The sequence below is a fragment of the Doryrhamphus excisus genome, linkage group LG4, assembly GCF_037039965.1.
Source record: "Doryrhamphus excisus strain RoL-2023G ecotype Guam linkage group LG4, RoL_Dexc_Guam_v1.1, whole genome shotgun sequence".
Taxonomy (NCBI): Eukaryota; Metazoa; Chordata; class Actinopteri; order Syngnathiformes; family Syngnathidae; genus Doryrhamphus; species Doryrhamphus excisus.
The window spans coordinates 1259694-1281051 of NC_136360.1; the positions used below are offsets into that span (position 1 = coordinate 1259694).

A 21358-nucleotide genomic window follows, 5' to 3' on the forward strand; every position below is an offset into this window, starting at 1 on the left:
CGTAGGAAAGCTTAACAGAGCTTGGTTGAAAGGATCAATGGATCTGCTGCATCTTTAAATATTGTAGAGTCGTTGCCGACGCTTTGGAAATTACATGACTGCGATCGCTGACAAGCTTTTTATTAAACAACAATAATACTGGCTACTGTCGGCCGTAACCACGCCGTTGCAACCACCGCCAGCAACACAACAGTACTTCCTCCACCAGACACGCCCCCACCCCAAGGCGCATTCACAGTCACCCGGAACAGTCGGACACCCAAGAGCACAACGTCAACATCAATATGTCAGGGTCGCTACAATATGCTCTGAATCAGAGGCGGGATGCAGTCGGGATCTCGAAATTTTCCATTGCGTAACAGAGCTTAGGAGATCATGAGATTTTTTGAAAAATGACGCCGAATTCGTCGCCGATTCAAAGCGCGACATTCGGCGTCGGTGTGAACGTAGCATTAAGAATACTCAGTTTCTACTAATGTCCGTTCGTAGTACATGTAACAACTGACAGAAGTGAAAATCGTCATCCACTGAATCCTTGAATAGATCTGGTGCATAAAGAAGAAGGCTTCATACTAAGATCTTTCCAAGATAGCCAGTTTGTTTAATGGCTAAAGACAGAAGACTGCAAATATCTTTACAGTATATGATGTCAATATATCTGAGGACGGCAATCTTATACGTTGCATTGGCGTTAGAAATATATATATATATAGCACACGTCTGCTGTTTGTATGTCACATTATTCACACGTACGTACAAGCTCGCACATTCCCGATGGTCCTGTATGAGATCAGAGTCTCGGCAGTCCCTCGACTGTCACTCAAGCGCAGATACCTGATGTGGGCGGGGCTGTGACAACTCTTGAAATCTTGGCAAGTCAAATGTTTTTATTTGCAGGCAAAGCGAGTCCCACTGTGTGTGTGTGTGTGTGCGTTTGGATTTGTGTACCATATGCAGCGCGCCAAGGAAGGCTCTCTGGAACATGTTGGGTGTGCGTACATGGTGGTTAATAATAGTAGCAGACGCGCGCACAGCGATGGCGGCTCTGATGTGTGTGACAGTTTTACAGCCGCCGCACACGCCAAGACACAGTCACGCACATGAACACACACACACACACACACACACACACACACGGAAAGGATACACACCACCTCACACACACACAGACCTCCTCTGCCACCCAGCCCCTCTGTCTTTGTTGACTTCTCAATTCGATCACAGATTCTGAAAAACAGCTACTTCCCACCAACCTTGCCGCCCCTTCTCCCCCCCCCCCCCCCCCCCCCCGCCCCCTTACTTCATATTTGGGCACGTACACACATAAATATATAGGCGAGTCAAACTCAGCCACCCACATACCCGAACACGTACACTGATACAAATGTACATGCTTAACCCCCCCCCATCTATGAAAGCAAAAGTCCTTGAAGCAGGCGAGAATTCACATACATCCCACACTCAAATGCACATACATATTCTACCCCCCCCCCCCCCCCGACCCCCCTTTTCTGTCATAGCTCATTGTTGCTGTTGCTTGTTTGTCTGTGACAATGCTTGTGTTGTGCTGGGGTGGCAGCTTTATGTTTTGATGGGGCGGCGGCGACGGGGGGGCGGGGGGGGATCAGTGACTGCTCCCCACGGCGAGGTCTTAGCAACAGTAGGCAGCAGACGTATAGCAGCAGACACCCAACCTGAGGCGCTAGCACCGGGAGACAGATTTTTGAGTGAGAGATGGCGAGAGAGGACAGCAGCCCGACTCTCAACGGTGATGTCTCCGATCAGGGGACGGAGGGGGGGGGGGGGGGCATGCCTTGGACTCGGTGGCCATGCTTTGGCAGGCATGGCGAGTTAAAAAAGAGACAGCAGAGCCTAGGCGGTCACCGGGATTAGTCTCTGAGGTTGGCCGTAGCTGAAAGAGAGGTGCACGAGTCGGGGGGGGGGTGACAGACTGCAGAAAGGAACCCACTGCCCTAGCACCTTTTCTGGGCATGGAGAGCAGAGACCAAAGGGACGGACACCCAGTTCCTGGGCGGCTGCGTGGCTGGTCTGGAGTGGCTCACCCATATGGTGCTCTGCTCTGTTCCTGGTCGCTGTCTAAATCCATATGCCACCCCCCCTCCCACCTTACTTGAAGAGCATACAGACCCTCCCTTCCTCCCCATCCAAGCCACAGGGGAGGTGTTGGGAGGTATAGCCCCAAAGGCTTGTCCCCCCCCCCTCCCCCCGTACCTCTTAACCCCTCTGAGCTGCTTATCCCATTGTCGCAACAATCTGCCACCACCGTAGCCTCGGCACTGTCTTTCTTTTCCTTCATCCTTTCATCTCCCTTTGGCACCCCATAATCGATGAACTTATTAACTGCTAATTATTCAAGCTGTGGTCTAAAGGGTGCTTGTCTATCTCCACTTTGTTTATCCACGTGATGTGGCCCATTCATTTGGATTAGGAGCCAGTGTTTGGGAATTGTTAGATTGTTGTCAGTCGCGGTTAACATTAATCCTCATTTTCCTCAGTGTTTACTTATTGCAGGAACAAAAGTCAGCAAGAAACACGAAAACCAAAACAAATACTTTTCTAGCAACATGGATCTCTCCTGCTACGCTTTCTTACTCTGCGGTGCATCGAGAATTTTGGAGGAACAAAAGTCAGCAAGAAACACGAAAACCAAAACAAATACTTTTCTAGCAACATGGATCTCTCCTGCTACGTTTTCTTACTCTGCGGTGCATCGAGAATTTTGGAGGAACAAAAGTCTGCAAGAAACACGAAAAACAAAATAAAATACTTTTCTAGCAACATGGATCTCTCCTGCTATGTTTTCTTACTCTGCGGTGCATCGAGAATTTTGGAGGAACAAAAGTCAGCAAGAAACACGAAAACCAAAATAAAATACTTTTCTAGCAACATGGATCTCTCCTGCTACGTTTACTTACTCTGCGGTGCATCGAGAATTTTGGAGGAACAAAAGTCTGCAAGAAACACGAAAAACAAAATAAATACTTTTCTAGCAACATGGATCTCTCCTGCTACGTTTTCTTACATTGTCATTTTGGATTGCTCTAAACTGTTATGTCTGTTTTTTGCTCTCCCAGGAGCTTCTTCACACGGTACCAAAGTTCTGCTTTCCCTTTGACACGGAAAGGTATGATTCCTGTCTCCTTTCTACTTCCTTTTTTTCTCCACCGCATATGTTTTTTTTTTGACACACACACACACACACACATTTTTTTTTTTATATTCACCTGGTCCTCCTCCCAACACACACACACCACACACACACAGTAAAACAGAAATGAAAGAAAAACCCAACTATGTTCTATGTATGTGATTGTTCCATGTCTAAATATAATCATATAATTTTCATTACATGTGTAGATTTTTTTTTTCCTATGTTGGCATTTTCTTTAAAACACGCATACACAATAACTGAATGCCATAATGCTGTTTTAAAAAAGTCATAATTTTAGGGCAAATATTTTTTTTATACCAAAACGCCCAATCAGGCCATCAGCTTTCCTAAAGGCAATAGGCTTTAATTTTTGGCTTGGGAAAAAGGGTATTAAAAAAAATTGCCATTACAAGGAATAGACTGGAATCTTTTTTTTCCACTGAAGCTGATCTGCTGCCATCTAGTGGTAGTACTATGCTCTATATGTTCCATCAAGGAAGCCCCATACCAAACGTTAATAATAATGAATTTGGAATTGAGACAAAATGTAGTGATTATGTATATTTTATATGGTTCTCTGTACCGTCATTATTAATTTCATTACAAAGTTATGCAATTCTTAGGAAGCCTCTTGTATCCATGTTTGCCCCCCTCTCTCTCCTCATGTCGACTTTTAGGTTGTCCCAGAGCCACGTTGGACAGAACTTCACCTTTGTGCTGACCGATATCGACGGAAAGCAGAGGTTTGGCTTCTGTCGACTCACTCAAGGTTGCAGAGTCTGCATATGTCTGCTCAGGTAACACACACACACACACACACACACACACACACACACACACACAGTGTTATGTTAAGTACAGATTATTATAAATTATACACACTCAAACCACCTTGGCCTTGATAATATAATAACAATTGAATGAACCATCAAAGAGGTATTAATTTAACAGTATACTTACTGTACTTTGTACTGCATCGTACTGTCAGCTGGTTCTTATATTTTGCCACTCTCGTGTAGCAAAGTAACGGAACCCAAATATTAGAAACAGCTTTCAGAATGATGCGAAGCAGTTGTACAACCGCAATAATGCACATTTTGTTACATTAAAACTGAGCAGTATTATGTATTATTAGATTTTAGCTCCCTAATGTTGTGGGGAGTATGTCACCGGGCATCAAAGAAAACCTAATATTTATATAATAATAATAATAACTTAAAATCTAATAATTAAGCGGTAATGTTTCCAAAAAAATATATAATGTGCATTGTTTTGGCTCATAAATACAAATATATAATAATAATATATATATAATAACATAAAATAACATAATAAATAATATAATATATAATTAGCCATTTAATATTTTGCCTCAAAATAATAAAAAAAACAATCTTTTTACCTGGGAAATCTTAGTCATGAACACTAATTTTTGTTTTAATCCTCTTCACACCGAGCTGAACTTTACCCGATGAAGCAGTTTATATTATTATCCGCCCACACACACACACACACACACACACACACACACACACACACATGTTTGTGACTTTCTCACAATTATCCAAAAAGTTGAACACATTTGGATATTTCAAAGGTGGCGTTATCCTATATTTACAGCAGACATAAATGAGCACATCAAAACCCCGGGTAAGACTGCACTTTCTTTGCATAATTTGCACCCCAACAAAGGCTATTATCATTTAATTCCCGCTTAATTGCATGTAGACACAAGATGAAATTAGCCCTCCATTACAAAGAAAGCACTTTTGGTGCAAATCTCAGCGGACAAGCTCGTGCACTTTAGGATAAACTGGCAAAAAATAAGGTTTTTTTTAACTGGAGCATGGAGCAGATAAACAGTTAAAACGGCGGAAAGAGCACAGAGACCTGTGTATTGTGTGTATTGTGTGTATTGTGTGTGTATTGTGTGTGTGTGTGTGTGTGTCTGTGGACAGTTCTGGGGTTTGTCACTGTTATGATGAGCTGCTGTGAAAAGAACAGTGTCCAGCCCAACACACACACACACACACACACACACACATACACACACACACATACATATACACCCCCGGCTGGCTCCATGGCTTTTGTTTCTTTCTCTCTCTCTTTTTCGCTCTCTCGCTCTCCTCGTTATTCGGATACTGCCACAGTGCGACAGCAAAGACGCTCTTGGTCCATAATTATGCATGAAGCTTTGCTGCCAATTAGCGGAGGCTCCCCTGTCCCTCTCGCTGAGTTAGACATGCTAATTCATTTGACATATGATGTATAAAATTCATTATGCATTCTGAGGACTTTTCATGCCTTGCTTCATTTTTAACAAAATGATGTATAGAAAGCTTATAATTGTTTTTATTTTGTTTTTTGGGGAAATGAACATTGAAGAAATTTCACACAAGTAATCAGACGTGACATAAAACAACACTGAAAAAAAAATATATATCTGAGTATTAAAAATATGAGGCATTAATATTTACATAATCTATAATTTCTCTTGGATATGATATAAAAGTGATTATAAGCGTGTTTGTGCCTCTGTGATTGTTGAAGTGGCGGGACTATAAAATTGTCACCTCTGCCTCACACAAGAAGTACCTTAATGAGGGGGACAGTTTTATGTGGACGAGACTTTTAAGCTCAAGGAAGCTGTGGTGTTTTTTAAAAAAAAAAAAAAAAAAGAGGCGGGGTACACCCTGGACTGGTGGCCAGCCAATCACAGGGCACATATAGACAAACAACCATTCACACTCACATTCATACCTATGGACAATTTGGAGTCGCTAATTAACCTAGCATGTTTTTGGAATGTGGGAGGAAACCGGAGTACCCGGAGAAAACCCATGAGAACATGCAAACTCCACACAGAAATGGCCAAGGGTGGAATTGAACCCTGGTCTCCCAGCTGTGAGGTCTGCACGCTAACCACTTGTCCACCGTGCCGCCCCCGGTCAAATAACTGTTAAAAATTAACATATGAAACCCAGTTGGGGTGAAAGGTTGTATGTTTATGAAGCAAAACACGCCTTCCCCGATTGCTGAAACGCAGTTTTTTGATATGTTTTAATTGTTCCCAAATACAAACATTGGGAGGAACAGTGGGAGGAAACCGGAGTACCCGGAGAAAAACCCACGCATGCACGGGGAGAACATGCAAACTCCACACAGAGATGGCCGAGGGTGGGGAAAGACAAAATAAGAAGCCAAAAAGTTACCACTTCCACACAAAATAGGAGGAGAATCATTCATTCATTCATTCATTTTCTACCGCTTTTTCCTCACGAGGGTCGCGGGGGTGCTGGAGCCTATCCCAGCTGTCTTCGGACGAGAGGCGGGGTACACCCTGGGGCTGGTGGCCAGCCAATCACAGGGCACATATAGACAAACAACCATTCACACTCACATTCATACCTATGGACAATTTGGAGTCGCTAATTAACCTAGCATGTTTTTGGAATGTGGGAGGAAACCGGAGTACCCGAACATGCAAGCTCCACACAGAGATGGCCGAGGGTGGAATTGAACCCTGGTCTCCTAGCTGTGAGGTCTGCGCGCTAACCACTAGACCGCCGTGCCCAAAACAAATCATAATTGTTCTTTTTTTTTTTTTTCCATGCTGTTATTGCTTGACTCTACTAACTAAAAAAGAAACAGGGGGGGTGTTTTTTTCAGGAGGGGGGGGGGGGAGTTGAGTGAAAAAGCGGATTTCCTGCATTTTATTTGACGGCGGAGTCTATAGATATACACTTAGTGGGGCGCCTTAACGGGTTGCTGGGAGGGGACGGGGGGGCGACTAACGCTTCCTCCCTTGTGTTTAACCCCCGACCTGGTAAAAGTAAAGCTGTAATGAAATCTTCCACTGAGATGTTTCTCCAAAGTGTAGCATAACTCACAATTTTAGATGACGGGGAATAAAAGTCAGACACCCTGCAGGTCATCTGACGACGTTGAATTGGACTTCCTGAAGAGCCGATTGGCGTTTTGTATACGCTTAAAAATCCGATTTAAAGCATCTCCCTGGCCTCAGATAAACTAGCTGCTACTCGTAGTGCAGAAGACATGTTTAAAATGACAGTACGGGGAATGGTAGCCCCCCCACACACCCACACCCCCCCCCCCGTGCACTGAGCACTCCAGTGATGGATGCTTTCCTCCCTATCAGAGGATTTGCCTTTCACAAACACATCTGAGCAATGAACTGTGACGAGTAGGAGTATCTCTCTCTGAGCGCTCCTAACTTAAACTTAGCAAATAACAAGACAAACCGAGCTTGGAGGATAAGCAGGACACGAAGAAGAAGAACGCCTTCAGCGCTTATATTCATTTACTTTTGTACTAATGAAAAGGAAATTTGCTGTTTATGAAGCTATAAGAAGAATGTTGATGATTTGTGGCTGGCTGCGTTCACCAGTAAATATGTGATTTCTTCTGAAAACCAAAGAAGTGTAGTGCGGCGTAATGACTTGAGAGTTCTGTAAAGCTTGACGGCTTTTTTTTTTTTTTTTTTTAACATCCGCTGCAGTTGTGAAAAATGAAGGATTTGAGAAGGAGACAGATAATGCAACGGCTTTGTTCTCCTCCTTAGTTCTTTTTATCAGGATGAAGTTTTTTTTTTTTTGGTATGTTTTAACATAAGGTCGATAGCCAGTCGCCATGTGAATTAACCTAAGCGTGTTTGAGTCGGCCTCCCCCTGCAAGTGTGACCCGATTGCGGTAAATCAGGGGTCCAAGTTTGAGGCCCCCGCCTTGATATGAATCATGGTATCATGTACCCGGAAAAAAATTATCACATTTGATTAATGTTCATGTTAAAGGTTAAATAACTGTTAATAGTTATCCTCCCTATCCGTGTGGAAGTGGTAAGTTTTTGGCTATTTAAGTTTAAAGGAAATAACTTGAAGGCTACCGTTTAGGTGGCTAGCTCTCTAGTTTGCGAGTTAGCATGTGTCTCAAGACCCTGCAGTTGCGCAATATGTTGTAAATAAAAAGAGTATAAATGTGACTATAGTCGTGTTTTGTCATGTCTATAAAAAAAGATAAAAAAAAAGATAAAGAATTATGTCTCAGAAAATACTTAGCAAAATATGTATAAATCAGTGGTCTCAAACACGTGGCCCGCGGGCCAAATGTGGCCCGCAGGACACTAGTTTGAGGCCCCCGCCTTGATATGAAAGTTTAATATTAGTGCAGCACCGCGTAAGTTTGATATGGATGCTGTATGGTATCATGTACCCAGAAAAAATTATTACGTTTGATTCATGTTCATGTTAAAGGTTAAATAACTGTTAATAGTTATCCTCCCTATCCGTGTGGAAGTGGTAAGTTTTTGGCTATTTAAGTTTAAAGGGAATAACTTGAAGGCTACCGTTTAGGTTGCTAGCTCTCTAGTTTGCGAGTTAGCATGTGTCTCAAGACCCTGCAGTTGCGCAATATGTTGTAAATAAAAAGAGTATAAATGTGACTATAGTCGTGTTTTGTCATGTCTACAGGGCTCTAATAATGCTTTGTTCATTTTAATCTGGAAAAAATAATTTGTCTACCCACCAACTATATGTGCTTTCTTAAGTTTTTATTATTTGGTGTTTTATTATTATTATTATATTTATTTATTACTGATTGATTTATTTTCTTTATTTTTGATTTGTTTATTTATTTTTCATCTTATTTTGTGTAGAAAAATAAAAAGTAAAATATTTGAGAACAGTGGAATGTTTTATCAGAGCTTTTCTTGTAGGAAATTGGAATCAAAGCAAAGTTTAAAATTTTTTTTTGTTTTTAATAAATGCAGACCCGAGCTCCAGTGGCCCCCAAGTAAATTGAGTTTGAGACCCCTGCGGTAAATCTTCATGCAGATGTCAAAATATAGTCACGTTAAGAGACTGATTGTTTCAGACTAATGGTCAGTCAGCCCTTCTGATTGGTGCGCTTGGCTGCACTTCCCCAGGAACCCGGCTTATCATTGGCCCCTTGCGGATTTAGCGATATGAAAATTTGCATTAGGTTCACTTTATTGTTTTCTTGTTGTCTGTTAATTCCAGTCTACAGAGCAGCCAGTGACCCATACCCTGGAAGCTCTTCAATCTCCAGCCAACTGCCACAGCAGCACTTGAACCCACACACTCACCAGCTACATACATTTTGGATTTTAGTTTACTTTTAGTTTTATTCACATCATTTATATCAAATCCAACTTTGTCAAATAGCTGCATTCAGGCATGTTAATTTAGCATTAAGAGCAATCTTTATTCAAGCGGTGCTCCGAATTGCATGTTAAAATGCAAAAAGTGAATCTAAATTCAATATCTTGACAGGACATCGTGTTTTTATTTTTATTTATTTATTTGTTTTTTTTTTTAAACAATTTGGTTGCATAACATTAAATCAGCAAAGCCCTCACAGCCAAAAAGAAACGCTTGGCCTTCTTCCACCGAGAAAGCAACTTGGCCAAGAATATGTCAGCCTGGTAAAGAGAGCCATGCTGCACATGCGGTTTAGCTTATGCCGGCTGTGCTTAGCCATCACATTTACTGACACAAACACTGTAGTTATTATTTATGCTTGTTAATAAATTATTTCATGCTAATATTACTTATAGGCGAAGGGCACAGGACTGTGTTTTCGTTAAGCTAGTGCATCCGAGGAGCAGCGGCATGCTTGTAAAGTATAGCATCCTGTCGCATCACATCACATTTTTTGCATTTATTTAGTATTTTTTTTAATACAAATGTATATTATTTTTTCTACTCTCTTCTTTTGAATGAAAGAGCAGACAGCATATGAATTCATAAAGACCCGCAAGGATGGAGAATGTCATAATAAGGGCCTTATATTGTTGTTTTGTCACCCCCACAACTTGGGTGTTATTGGTTCAGCCAGGCTCTTTTTTTATATTTGTTTGTATTATTTTATTACAATCATTCATTCATTTTCTACCGCTTATCCTCACGAGGGTCGCGGGGGGTGCTGGAGCCTATCCCAGCTGTCTTTGGGTGAGAGGCGGGATACACCCTGGACTGGTGGCCAGCCAATCACAGGGCACATATAGACAAACAACCATTCACACTCACATTCATACCTATGGACAATTTGGAGTCGCTAATTAACCTAGCATGTTTTTGGAATGTGGGAGGTTACCACTTCCACACAAAATAGGAGGAGAACTCATTCATTCATTCATTCATTTTCTACCGCTTATCCTCACGAGGGTCGCGGGGGGTGCTGGAGCCTATCCCAGCTGTCTTGGGGTGAGAGGTGGGGTACACCCTGGACTGGTCGCCAGCCAATCACAGGACACATATAGACAAACAACCATTCACACTCACATTCATACCTATGGACAATTTGGAGTCGCCAATTAACCTAGCATGTTTTTGGAATGTGGGAGGAAACCGGAGTACCCGGAGAACATGTAAACTCCACACAGAGAGGGTGGAATTGAACCCTTGTCTCCTAGCTGTGAGGTCTGCGCGCAAACCACTCAACCACCGTGCTATTTTATTACAATGTATTGTAATTTTATTTTATTATCAAAATTATGGCCAATTCTAATTTTATTACCAGTATATTTGTCGTGTTTGCGACAAATTTACTCACGGTGGGTTTTTATCGATTGAATAATCTACTCAGATTCTTATGTTGCAGGATAAGATTGCAGTGAATGTAATATTATGTGATATTACAGCTCAATTTTATTCATATTTTTGTCAAAGCACGTCCAAATGCATGTTTAAAAAAATCAATTTTTGCTTTGTTTACCTTGCAGTTATCTTCCATGGTTTGAGATCTACTACAAGCTGCTGAACACCCTTGCAGACTACTTATCCAGACAACAGGTAATCGGCTTGTTTACACATTTCCTAACCTGCTAGCAGCTGATAATGTACATGTAGTGACTGACAAGCGCGGGGCGGGAAGGAAGGTACACTCCACTGTGTAAGATATTATTTCTTCCACCACATATTATTATTACTGTGTTGTTTTTCCGTCTTGGGCTGAGCTGAGCTGTGCTCCTGCTGTTTATGTTGACATTTCACAGACCAAACGCTGATCTGAAAATGGAAGTTACTTGGAAAACAAATCTTTAATACACACATGCAAAAGTCTTTTTTTTCCCCTGACTATTCAACTGTGTTGTAGTAGCAAAGGGAGGGGAAATGTAAAATATGCAACAAACTGGGGAGATGTGCAACATGTAGCGCAGCGAGAGGGCTGAGGTGAAGAGAAGAGGGAGGGGAAACTCGTGGAGAGCCGTGGGACCACTTTGACTTGTCATGTCGTCGGTACCTCTTCCAGAAACCCTCCCGAGAGCTTGTAAAAAAGAGAACAATCAGGAACACGCCTTATGTAATTATTTAAAACAGTGGTCTCAAACTTGCGGCCCGCGGGCCAAATGCGGTCCGCGACACGCCAGTTTGAGGCCCCCACCTTGATACCAAAAGTTTAATGTTGAAATGACAGCTGTGTGCACACCGGACACAATTAACATGATTTTGAACCCGCCCATACTGTTACCCTACCCTGTTACCCCGCTCTGTTTTAGCTCTGGATTAGCAATGAAGCTAAAGGCTTATATGACGCTGCGTACAAATAAATGCAGGAAATGATTTGGAATAAAACGTAAAATACACGTCAAGATAAAGCATCTCATCAAACATGTTGTTAAAGTTACGACGCTGCTCCCAGATGGAGAAAACCCACGCATGGGTTTGGAACATGCAAACTCCACACAGACATAGCCGAGGGTGGAATTGAACCCTGGGTCCTTTATTCATTCATTCATTTTTACCGCTTTTTCCTCATGAGGGTCGCGGGGGTGCTGGAGCCCATCCCAGCTGTACACTTTTCGCGCAATTGCTGTTTCACAGGTTTTAAAGGTGGCTATAGGGGTGTTAGTTCAAGTCCAGAGGGCTCTAATAATGTTCATTCATTCATTCATTTTCTACCGCTTTTTCCTCACGAGGGTCGCGGGGGTGCTGGAGCCTATCCCAGCACACATGCACGGGGAGAACATGCAAACTCCACACAGAGATGGCCGAGGGTGGAATTGAACCCTGGTCTCCTAGCTGTGAGGTCTGTGCGCTAACCACTCGTCCGCCGTGCCGCCCTGTTTCATTATTATTATTATTATTATTATTACTGATTGATTTATTCTTTATTCTTATTTTTTTTTAATCTTATTTTGTGTATAGAAAAATAAAAATGAAGATATTTGAGAACAGTGGAATGTTTTATCAGATATTTTGGTGTGGAAAACCGGAACCAAAGTACTGAAAAAGTGTAGGGTAAAGCAGAAGCAAAAGCATTGAAGATTTTTTTTATTGATTTTTTTCCCAGTTTTTAATAAATGCGTTTTTTTTTTTGAAAACCTGCTGCGGCCCGATTTCACCCAGAACCTAGCTCCGGTGTCCCCCAGGTAAATTGAGTTTGAGACCCCTTGATTTAAAAGAAAAATTATCTGTAATTGAAATTGAGTCACTGCCTTAATGTAATAAACAGTGAGCGCCGTGAGGAATGCCGACAAGGCCGTTTTTTTTTGTTTTTTTTCCGGATGTGGAGAGAAGTTGCTATAAATCCCCGGCTGCCTATGATATGTTAGTGTGCATGATTTGGTTTCTATTTACTCCGCTGTCCGTTCCAGGCGAGAGGGAGATGTTGACAGACAAGGGAAGACAGAAGAGCGATGAGGGTTTAAGGCGAGGGCTAAATGAACTGTTTCCCCAGGCTGTGTTGTTGACCATGCGTGTGAGCATTGAGTCTCTCATGACAGGAGGCTGTTCGATTGCGCACACCCTAACACCCCCCCCCCCCCCCAGCCACCACCGCGCTCAAGCCTCCTCCCCCATACGCCCTCCCACTTCTGCTCTCGCTGTATACACACATCCACACTAGAAGTTCACTGAAACAGAAAAACACATCAAACCAAAAACAATCTGGGTCTTCACAGTAGTTAGTTTAACTGCAAGTAGCGACGTGTTGTCCCCTTCTGATCTCCGCCGAGAGGCCCAGCGGCGTAAATAGCGGTCTTGTCATGAAGCTCATAAATGTTGCTGGAATCATTTCTGAGCCTGTACTGTGGTCAAACGAGCGCTCTGAAGGTTTCTTAAAGCCCTTGTCTTTGGACTGGACTAGGGGGGGCTGGGGGGGTGGTGGCTTAATTACTGACAGCCTTCTCCCGCCCCTAAATCAACATGGCTGAATAATAATAGGCGTCTGCAGCCAGGAACTGAAACCCTTTTTAACCTCAATGTCGCTTTTTATAAAAATAATACCTGACCACTTGGCAAACACACCTATGTATACTTTATGTAAATTGTAGGAAATATGGATGTATGGAGCGCGCAGACCTCACAGCTAGGAGACCAGGGTTCAATTCCAGCCTCGGCCATCTCTGTGTGGAGTTTGCATGTTCTCCTCGTGCATGCGTGGGTTTTCTCCGGGTACTCCGGTTTCCTCCCACATTCCAAAAACATGCTAGGTTAATTAGCGACTCCAAATTGTCCATAGGTATGAATGTGAGTGTGAATGGTTGTTTGTCTATATGTGCCCTGTGATTGGCTGGCCACCAGTCCAGGGTGTACCCCGCCTCTCTCACCCGAAGACAGCTGGGATAGGCTCCAGCACCCCCGCGACCCTCGTGAGGAAAAAGCGGTAGAAAATGAATGAATGAATGAATGAACATTATTAGAGCCCTCTGGACTTGAACTAACACCCCTATAGCCACCTTTAAAACCTGTGAAACAGCAATTGCGTGAAAAGTGTACAGCTGGGATGGGCTCCAGCACCCCCGCGACCCTCATGAGGAAAAAGCGGTAAAAATGAATGAATGAATAAAGGCCCCAGGGTTCAATTCCACCCTCGGCCATCTCTGTGTGGAGTTTGCATGTTCCAAACCCATGCGTGGGTTTTCTCCGGGTACTCCGGTTTCCTCCCACATTCCAAAAACATGCTAGGTTAATTGGTGACTCCAAATTGTCCATAGGTATGAATGTGAGTGTGAATGGTTGTTTGTCTATATGTGCCCTGTGATTGGCTGGCCACCAGTCCAGGGTGTACCCCGCCTCTCTCACCCGAAGACAGCTGGGATAGGCTCCAGCACCCCCGCGACCCTCGTGAGGAAAAAGCGGTAGAAAATGAATGAATGAATGATTCTCCTCCTATTTTGTGTGGAAGTGGTAACTTTTTGGCTTCTTATTTTGTCTTTCCTCACCCTCGGCCATCTCTGTGTGGAGTTTACATGTTCTCCCCGTGCATGCGTGGGTTTTCTCCGGGTACTCCGGTTTCCTCCCACATTCCAAAAACATGCTAGGTTAATTAGCCACTCCAAATTGTTCATAGGTATGAATGTGAGTGTGAATGGTTGTTTGTCTATATGTGCCCTGTGATTGGCTGGCCACCAGTCCAGGGTGTACCCCGCCTCTCTCACCCGAAGACAGCTAGGATAGGCTCCAGCACCCACGCGACCCTCGTGAGGAAAAATTGGTAGAAAATGGGGTCTCAAACACGCGGCCTGCGGGCCAAATGTGGCCACAGGACACTTCTAATATTGTTGCGTTCGACCGGCAAAATCCCAAAGATCGACACGAAAAAGATCGCGATCCACGGGTTGGCAACCCAAAATCCTATTTGATCTTTCATCTCCCATTGTTGAACGGTTCTGAAATTCTTCCACACCAAACTGATCCAACCGTACCTTTATAGATTTAGCTTTGTTCACCGTAGCACAAGTCTCGCTGGACCAGAAAAGGGCGTTTTCCAAAGTGTTCCCACAAAGTTGAAAGCATGGAATTGTCCAAAAAAAAATGTATGATGAATAAATAATAATCAGGGGAACTAACAGGTCTAGCCAAATCCTTGATCAATTATTGAGTTCATGGTCCTTTTTTTTTCTTTGCATCTATGGTCTCTGTAAGATCTGTAGGACTATTCCGCTGGTCTGCAGACGACTCTCCCAGGATTGATGATACATAACTAATGACATAATTCAAATATGTTTTATGTTTGTTTCCTCTCACAGGATAATGACTTGAATGACATGCTGAACTCTCTGTACGATCTGCCGGTTCCAAAGCCCTTCACGCCGGTCAACCTGAGTGTGGTAAGAAAAAGTATCATCATGATCCCTTCTCGTTCCTGGCAGAAGACATGTGGCATGGAGCTAATAAAGGTTAAACGGTCTAATAAAGGAGAGTCGGCAGACAAAAAAGATGGAGAGACGAAGTGTGTTTAGATGCTGTACGTTGCAGCACGGATGGTCAGAAACAAGAAGTGGCGCTAACAGGTTTTGCTTAGATAACAGGGCTTAAAGTATTCCGGCACCGTGCCGGATCTTCGGCGTTTCAATATGACCAACGGAAAAAAAAAAAAAAAAAGAATCCGCCGGACCCAGACAAACACTAACTCATTTTAGCAATGCGGTCGGACTCTGAATGCAGACCGCTACTGTCCAATCCTACGATTATGCTGCGTTCAAGACAAGGTGTATGTTTTTGTGTGCTGTGCTCCAAGAAGCTAGTGTATGCTATAGGAGTGGAGCCAAACTCGTATACGGTATTTGAATCGGCACCAATAATGACTTTTTTCGAAAAACTATTTCAAACAAATACTTTTTGTATTCGGGAACAATTAAAACATTTCAAAAAACTGCGTTTTTTCGTGAGACCGCAGTGCATGCCCGGAAGACAGCTGGGATAGGCTCCAGCACGCCCGCGATCCTCGTGAGGAAAAGCGGTAGAAAATGAATGAATGTAATAATGGGCGAGTGGTTAGCGCGCAGGACACACAGCTAGGAGGCCCAAGTTCAATTCCACCCTCTGTGTGGAGTTTGCATGTTCTCCCCGTGCATGCGTGGGTTTTCTCACGCAGCTGGTCCTACCAATATTATAGAACATTATTGGGTAAATCTTCACACATTTGCAGTTCAGCATTCACAACCCTACAAATTTGCAGATGTTTGGTTAAAAATAGGCTCTTTTGACCACATAAAACACATCTGATTCACAATAATTCATAAATATGTTATAACACAGGTACAGCGTACATGTACCACTGTTTAAAAAAAGGCCACATTTTTCTATTTTTGTTTTCGTTTTCGTTTTCGTTTTCATTTTCATTTTCATTTTCATTTTCATTTTCATTTTCATTTTTATTTTTATTTTTATTTTTATTTTTATTTTTATTTTCATTCATTTTCTACCGCTTTTTCCTCACGAGGGTCGCGGGGGTGCTGGAGCCTATCCCAGCTGTCTTCGGGCGAGAGGCGGGGTACACCCTGGACTGGTGGCCAGCCAATCACAGGGCACATATAGACAAACAACCATTCACACTCACATTCATACCTATGGACAATTTGGAGTGGCTAATTAACCTAGCATGTTTTTGGAATGTGGGAGGAAACCGGAGTACCCGGAGAAAACCCACGCATGCACGGGGAGAACATGCAAACTCCACACAGAGATGGCAAGGGTGGGGAAAGACAAAATAAGAAGCCAAAAAGTTACCACTTCCACACAAAATAGGAGGAGAATCATTCATTCATTCATTCATTCATTCATTTTCTACCGCTTTTCCTCACTAGGATCGCGGGGGTGCTGGAGCCTATCCCAGCTGTCTTCGGGCGAGAGGCGGGGTACACCCTGGACTGGTGGCCAGCCAATCACAGGGCACATATAGACAAACAACCATTCACACTCACATTCATACCTATGGACAATTTGGAGTCGCTAATTAACCTAGCATGTTTTTGGAATGTGGGAGGAAACCGGAGTACCCGGAGAAAACCCACGCATGCACGGGGAGAACATGCAAACTCCACACAGAGAGTGAATTGAACTCGGGTCTCCTAGCTGTGTGGCCTGTGTGCTAACCACTTACCCACCGTGCAGCCATGTTCACAGTTATTTGTAAATCCGATCCCAATTGGTCATCGTACCCTGTAGTGTGCAGGTAGTTTTAGACTTAGACTTAGACTAGTCTTAGTCTTAAACAGTTGTGGCATCTTATGGACTTCAGCTAACATTTTGTGGACTATTTATCTCCGTTTTTGTGTCGGTTATCCCGTTCTCTGTAATAGCATCCTGCTTGGTTATTAGCTGTTGCTCTTCAGGACCGTAGCTCGTCTTTTCAGCCAATGAAACAAGCCACTTCCAGGCCCCTGAACGGATATTTACCAAGATACATTAACAGCATAAGAAGACTATGATGAGACAATCAATGGAGGCTAACTAGGTCAGTTAAGATTGGTTCTGATTTTGTTTTCCTTTTGTGTCAGTTCTATAAAAAACCTTTTCATGTGAATCTCAGAGCGACATTGGAAAAGATGCCCCGGGAGCAGAGGTGATCGCTTCATCTTTTTTTTTTTTTTTTTTTTTTTGTCGGGAGATGCCACTTGTTTGATATTTAATTGATGAAGCGAGTTATTCCCTAAAAGTGTTTTTTTTTTTTTTTTTTTGTTTTTTTATCATGCAAGCCAAGAAGAAGAATCATTGTCCCCTTTCATGTGTGAACCCTGTTTTGCTCTTTTTTTTCTCCTTCTCTCACTGTGGAAGAATAAGCAGTTGTATATTGCCACTGGGCAAGTACTGAGAGATCAGCGAAGCAAGGAGCCGGTGAGTGAATGGCAGAAAGGGAGGAGGAGGAAAGGAAAGGAAAGGAAAGGAAAGGAAAGGAGGCTGCTGTGAAATGTGAAACCGTGGCTATACTAACCGCATGGGAGCCACATCTTTCCAATCTGGCCAAATAAGCCGCGCTATCTTTAAAAACATAACAAAAACAAACTATCCTGGGCCTTGGTGTTATGTGCTTCTTCTTCTTCTTTTCTGGAAAACAATCAAACTTTGTAAATGATTAATGCCTTTTTTTCCACATTGCCATACTCTCGCTATGAATATCAAAAGTTTTTTTTTTTTTGTTGTCTTTATGTTTAAAGCAAAGGCAATTGTGCTCAAAAAGTCTCCTTGATGCCTTTCCAGTTAACCCACTTTTTGTATAAACATATCTTAGAAAGAACAAGGAAAAAAGACTGGATTGAATCATTGGCTTGTTATTTCCATGATGCCATGAATTTGTACACCAATGGGAAAACATAATCTAGCACATGCAACAGAAAGATGCAAAAAAAATAATAATAATGAAATATTTCTACTGAATAAATTGTGTTTGTAGTTCACTTAGTGTAGGTGTTTTATCGGAGTTTATGGCTCGGTTTGTCTTCCTTGATGTTATTTATTATTAGAAAATAAAACACTAGTCCATCAGAGGAGGGATTATTATTATTATTAAGAATAATATTACAAATAAATGTAAACTTTATTATGGTTATATATATATACATAGATGGTATGAGTATTGATGTCAACAACGTTTTGACTGTATTACCTGTAAGTATTCAAAAGCAAAATGCCATTCCATTTTATTCCGATCCTCGGGAATATGGCCATTTGAACAACGGGATGATAATTGTTTTCTCGTTTTTCATCCATCATATCGAAACACTTGGGAGAGAATAATGCAATACACTGTTAGTTTTACATAACTGTACATGAACTACAGTAAAAGTGGGTAGTTAAGCAAATTGGCGTCTATAAGGAATATAACATACTTATATATAAATAACATTCATATACTGTATAATATTTCCCCAAAATGTTTGATTTTCAATTTAAATAGTTGTAAAAATCCCTACAAATCATATCATTTTCAAATTGGAGTTAATATTGATCAACGCTCTTGATCACCTCCTTGTTTCTCTTTCTGGGTTGTGATTTTTTTCGGGGTGATTCTGATCTTAAATAGTTGTCATCATCATGTTAGCATAATTGTATTTATGTTGTTATTTATGTAAGTAGTCCTTTACTGTCATCTGACAGTCCATCTTTGTATACTACCATATAATGCCATCAATTCTAGAATATTAGGCACACACGAATATAAGATAATAATTTAAAAAGAAAAAAATAATTTGTACATATATAGGCCATATCTGAAAGGGGCGTTGCAAAGGAGGGAGAGACAGACGTATTAGAAGCACTGCGCTGCCGAGTTATCACTGTTCATTTTATAGGAGCAGATCCTTTCACGTGTTCAAGGATACCATATTCATCCTTGATGATGTTCTCCCCGGGCATGTGTGGGTTTTCTCCGGGTACTCCGGTTTCCTCCCACATTCCAAAAAACATGCTAGGTTAATTGGCGACTCCAAATTGTCCATAGGTATGAATGTGAGTGTGAATGGTTGTTTGTCTATATGTGCCCTGTGATTGGCTGGCAACCAGTCCAGGGTGTACCCCGCCTCTCGCCATGCAAACTCCACACAGAGATGGCCGTGGGTGGAATTGAACTCGCTCAAACGCTGCAACCATCATCAAGGATGAAGATTCTTGAACATGTGAAAGGATCTGCTCCTATAAAATGAACAGCGATAACCAGGCAGCCAGTGCTTCTCATGCGCCTGTCTCTCCCTCCTTTGCAACGCCCCTTTCAGATATGACCTATATATGTACAAATTATTTTTTTCTTTTTAAATAACCCACGCATGCACGGGGAGAACATGCAAACTCCACACAGAGATGGCCGAGGGTGGAATTGAACTCGCTCAAACCCTGCAACCATCATCAAGGATGAAGATGGTATCCTTGAACATGTGAAAGGATCTGCTCCTATAAAATGAACAGCGATAACCAGGCAGCGCAGTGCTTCTAATACGTCTTTCTCTCCCTCCTTTGCAACGCCCCTTTCAGATATGACTTATACATATATGTACAAATTATTTTTTTCTTTTTAAATAACCCACGCATGCACGGGGAGAACATGCAAACTCCACGCAGAGATGGCCGAGGGTGGAATTGAACTCGCTCAAACCCTGCAACCATCATCAAGGATGAAGATGGTATCCTTGAACATGTGAAAGGATCTGCTCCTATAAAATGAACAGTGATAACTAGGCAGCGCAGTGCTTCTCATACGCCTGTCTCTCCCTCCTTTGCAACGCCCCTTTCAGATATGGCCTATATATGTACAAATTATTTTTTTTTCTTTTTAAATAACCCACGCATCCACACAGAGATGGCCGAGGGTGGAATTGAACTCGCTCAAACCCTGCAACCATCATCAAGGATGAAGATGGTATCCTTGAACATGTGAAAGGATCTGCTCCTATAAAATGAACAGTGATAACTAGGCAGCGCAGTGCTTCTCATACGCCTGTCTCTCCCTCTTTTGCAACGCCCCTTTCAGATATGGCCTATATATGTACAAATTATTTTTTTTTCTTGTTAAATAACCCACGCATGCACGGGGAGAACATGCAAACTCCACACAGAGATGGTTAAGAGTGGAATTGAACTCAGGTCTTCTAGCTGTGAGGTCTGCGTGCTAACCACTCGTACACCGTGCAACCCAAAATCACTTCAATCATTTAAAAAAAAAAAAAATCTACATTTTTCTAATAATTTTTGAAAGACCAATTGTAAAGTCAATGATAGGTTTAAGGTAAAAGCCTGCAACAGATGGTCGGGTGTGGAGAATGTGTGTTTATGCCGGTGGTTTGCCTACCTGTCTCCAGACAGAAACCCTCTCCGGCCTCTTTGATCGCAACACCAAAAACTACCCTGCTCTCCCAAAGTGAGGCAGGCAGCTCTGTGATCCTCTAAACAACCTGTGTTTGTGTGCACGTACACCGGTACACACAAGTGTTGCCGCTCCACAAGCCTTTTCTAATGCTTAAATAAAGACTCAGTTTTTCCACCAGAGACATCACCCCAGTCTGTGTCTACGGGGAGATGAGTTTCTATTGAGCTTTCTCTGTTCTGCGGGCCCGATAAAAGCAGCGCCGCAGTTCAGACACCAGCTCAGCAATTCATATAGACAGAGCTGAAGATGAGCCATAAATCATAGAACAAAGTCAACCCCCCCCCCCTTTTCCCTCATTTTCTTCTATCTGAGTGGTATGCTTCACTTGTGACCTTCCCTCTTCTTTCTCCTGCATGTTTGTGTGTTTTTTTTTTTTTTTTCTGCAGCACTCCTACTTCATCGCCCCGGATATCAATGGACTGCCAACTATCCCAGAGAGTGTAAGTATTTGTGGAAAAACCAGACGGAGAGAGATAAAGTGATGCCTCTCTTCTGGAAACATCTCTGCCTCTAATCGTGTTTAATCAGATACACTTGTCATACTTGGAAATTATTGCATCA

At 42.4% G+C, this 21358-nt stretch overlaps 1 protein-coding gene across 3 annotated transcripts in view; it reads left to right on the forward strand.

The window, feature by feature from the left end:
• dennd1b (DENN/MADD domain containing 1B) overlaps nucleotides 1-21358 on the forward strand; it is a 182011-nt gene that overhangs the window by 65119 nt on the left and 95534 nt on the right. For 2 of the 3 annotated variants that reach the window (XM_058072328.2, XM_058072329.2), the window contains exons 4-9: nucleotides 3096-3145; nucleotides 3850-3969; nucleotides 10935-11004; nucleotides 15186-15266; nucleotides 17716-17775; nucleotides 21184-21237. In XM_058072328.2, coding sequence (XP_057928311.2) covers nucleotides 3096-3145; nucleotides 3850-3969; nucleotides 10935-11004; nucleotides 15186-15266; nucleotides 17716-17775; nucleotides 21184-21237 — 435 coding nt within the window. The remainder of the gene's footprint in view (nucleotides 1-3095; nucleotides 3146-3849; nucleotides 3970-10934; nucleotides 11005-15185; nucleotides 15267-17715; nucleotides 17776-21183; nucleotides 21238-21358) is intronic. The other variant, XM_058072330.2, reaches the window with a different exon arrangement.